The sequence below is a fragment of the Cuculus canorus genome, chromosome 18 (assembly GCF_017976375.1).
Source record: "Cuculus canorus isolate bCucCan1 chromosome 18, bCucCan1.pri, whole genome shotgun sequence".
Classification (NCBI taxonomy): Eukaryota; Metazoa; Chordata; class Aves; order Cuculiformes; family Cuculidae; genus Cuculus; species Cuculus canorus.
This window is the reverse complement of record NC_071418.1, coordinates 11,398,852-11,402,162: the sequence shown is the minus strand read 5'-3', so window position 1 is coordinate 11,402,162 and position 3,311 is coordinate 11,398,852. Positions and strand designations below refer to the sequence as shown.

The following is a 3,311-nucleotide window of genomic DNA, read 5'->3' as shown; positions in this document are numbered from 1 at the left end:
CACCGCCCCTCCGCAACGGCCACCCCACGGGCCACCGCTGTGCCCTCAGGACACCTCCCCAGTGTGTTCTGGCCAGCAGAGAGTCACAGCCCCTGTCACTCTGCTCCCCGTGTGGCACAGCTCCAGGGGTGGCACCAGGCTGCTCGAAGCAGGACAAACCCCTGGCTGGAGCTCCACGCTGGGCACTGCAGGCAAAGGCAACGCAGCTTCCCGGGACAGAGGGCCCTGGGAAGGCTTTCCACCTGCAGCCACAGAGGCGGGGCTCAACTGGAAGCACACCTGGATTCCTCAGCACCTGCGACAGGATCCAAACTCATTACACCCTTAGGATTTGGTGAGAGGAGCACGGCTGTGCTGGGGCAGAGGACTCAGGGCGAGGGAGCAGGCAGACAGCAGCCCAGAGCTGTGTCAGCGTGGGGCAGAGCTGCGCCCCGGAGTCAGCACTTCACTCCAAGCCAACCTGGGGGACATGTTCACCCCACAATCCCCTCCCACAGGCACACGGGAACAGTGAGGGGACAGCAGAGAAGAGCAGCACGGGCTGTCAAGGGGCCTTATGTACTGGGTACAGCCATTCAGGCAGGCCCTCTGCATGGCATCGATGGTGAAACTCAGGAACTCGTGTGCATCCTCCAGGCGGCCAAAGTGGATGTGCTTGGCAATCTCTGCAGGACAGGGAGGAATCAGTCCCAGCACGCGCTCCAACACATACAGCCTTCCCTCCCTCCCTCTCTCAGGGCAGGGAATCTGTGGCTTGAGCCCCCTCAACACAAACCAGATGTCAGACTCGGGGTGGCCACAGGGCAAGCCCCACGCAGCCCCTGCCAGGCTCCAAGAGTCAGCTCTGAAGAGCAGTCTGCCAAGATCTGTCCTGATCTCAAAGGTTCTGCTCCTGCATTGGTCACTGTTGCACTGCATGGCTAAGAAAGGGGAGCACAGCTATCCTTACTCTTGATGTCTCTGATGAAGGACACGGGCTGTATTACGCTGCCGCTGCTACCGAAAACCTGGATTATGTGGTTCTCCAGAGTGCACAGTATGCAAAACTCGCCTTGCTGTCCTGGAGCAGGAGAGAAGACGTTGGGGACAAAGCCAGGAGAGATGGAGGCAGTCCACGGGATGTGGAATCTCTGGTCCAGTACAGCTCAGCCACGCTCCATCTTCCCAAAGAGCCTGGTGCTGTGGCACAGTTCGGGGCCATCCTGGGTATGTAGGGAGCAGCACATGCCGCCCCCAGCTGACGCAGCCCCAGTCACAGCACCGGCTGCTGCAACATCCCAGGCAGGACAGCATCCATGTGGTTGGAAAACAGATGCCAGGGCCAATCCCACAGAGCCCTAAGGACAGGGCTGGAGCCCCGCAGGCTCCCCTTGGTCACAGTTCAGAGCAGTGCACACCGGGACACTCCCTTGCAAAGTCCCCCAGAACCAGCAGCGCCTGCCGGTGCACCGTCTGCTGCCCTGCCTTCATGCAGTCCCCACAGGCAGAGACTGCTCAGCCCCCACAAAGCCAGCAGGTCCCATTGGACCGGTCCTAGTCCTGGATATGCCCAGCAGAGTCAACGCCTTCCCAGACACAAGGAGGCACAGCTTGGGAATGCTGCTATGGCTGGGAAAAGTCAGATGGACACAGGAACGACCTTTTAATTGAGAAACGGAGCAAAGAAGGTGCATCCTGACACTCCCACACCCTCGCCAGAGCCACTCCTCCCCAGTCACAGGTCCGGCTGTGCTCCCTGGACAGCAGGTAGTTGGCGAGCGGAGGCATGTACATAAGTCACCGCACGGTGGAGTTGAGGAAGCACGTGTTCCCCAGGTTTTGCATCCGGATGCCGATCTGGTGGGTCTGCTGCCACTTCAGGGAGAGGTGCTCCATGGGGAAAAGCACCTTCTGGGGCATGGGGATCCCATCCCCTTGCATCCCTGGGACATGTTTGCTGCCTGTGGGGAGAGAAGGACGGTGAACATCGAGGTGTGGGCTGCAGGGAGGGCTCCCCGCGCCGTCTACATACATTGCTTGGCAGGATCAGGGCTGTCAGCAGCCTCCTTGCAGGGGTTGAGCAGCTCGTCCTTGCCCTGCAGACGGTTCAGCTGCTGGGAGGCGCTGTGCTCGGTGGGTTCGACCTCCACCTCCTTCTGCCGCGGCGCCTGGAACGGGGTGGCCAGCTCCTGGTGCGGCTCTCGCCCATCCTTGCCATCCTCCAGCTGCTCCTCGATGGCCATGGCGCTGCCCGGCGGCTGCGGGGAACGGAGGGGTCGGTTGAGCGGGTAGGGTGGGCGCGAGAGAGTTCCGTTCCAGCTCGATCTATCCCAAAGCTCTCCCAACGGTCCCAAAGTCTCGCCCCGCCCCGCAACCCCCGGAGGTCCCAACCGGTCCCCTCACCCCTCCCGCCCCGCCCCTGCCGCCGCGGGGCCGTCCCGGCCCGCCCCGCTCCGCTCACCGCTCCGCACAGGAGCCCGGCGGCACCGGACCCGCCCCTTGTCCCCCCCGCTCCGCCTCCCGGGGCGGAACGAGGGTTGAGAGGGGGCGGCATCGCGCTCCTTCCCTCGCTACAAGGAGAGGAGAGCCCCTCCCGGAGCGGAACGAGGGTCGGCGGGAGAGCAGAGCCTTCTCGCTCCTCCTCCCAGGGTGGGACAGAGGGAGGAATACAGCGCGCTGTCTCCTCGCGCCTCCGCTCCGGGGGGAAGAGGGCGGAACAGAGGGCGGAGCCTCTCTCGCTCCTCCTCCCGGGATGGGCACAGAAAGCGGAGCCTTCTCGCTCTTCCGCTGGGGTTGGAACGGGGCGGAACGAAGGCAGAGCCTTCTCGCTCCTCTTCCCCGGGTGGAAACAGAGGGCAGAGCCGCGGCGCCTTCGTGTTCCTCCTCTCGGCATGAAACGAGGGCGGAGCGAGGGCGGGAGCTGCGGGACCTCTGCACTCCTCCTTTCGGCGTGGAATGAAGTTAGGACCTCAACGTTTCCGCGTACGTCGCGCAGAACCTCCGAGAGCGGCAGCTCAGCACTCCTGTGCCCGGCACGCTCCACCTCCCGAGGGGGAGTGAGAGCCAGGACAGAGCGCCCCCGTCGTCAGGGCAGCGAGTGGGCGGGGCCACGCATGCCCATTGGCGGGGAGGGCAAGGGGCGTGGCCTGAGTGCCAAGGCGTGTCTTCCCATTGACTGTTGCGCGGAGGGGGCGGGGCCAGGCCAGGCTGCTCGTACCCATTGGCTGAGCCGCCAAGGGGGCGGGGCCGCGGGGCAGTTGAGGCACGTTGGGGGTTCGACTCCCCGCGGTGGCTCCCGGCGCGCGGGACCCGTTAAGCACCGCGGCGGGGGG

General features: G+C 64.4%; 1 protein-coding gene across 1 annotated transcript; it reads right to left on the bottom strand.

Annotated features, from left to right (window-relative positions):
- Positions 1-1,776: 1,776 nt before the first annotated feature.
- Positions 1,777-2,894, bottom strand: LOC128854041 (uncharacterized). Its single transcript, XM_054083730.1, has 3 exons — positions 2,441-2,894; positions 2,012-2,237; positions 1,777-1,940 (listed from the first exon to the last, which is right to left on the bottom strand). Exons 1-3 carry the CDS (start codon positions 2,870-2,872, stop codon positions 1,777-1,779), a joined length of 822 nt encoding a protein of 273 aa, XP_053939705.1. The 5' UTR covers positions 2,873-2,894.
- Positions 2,895-3,311: the final 417 nt, after the last annotated feature.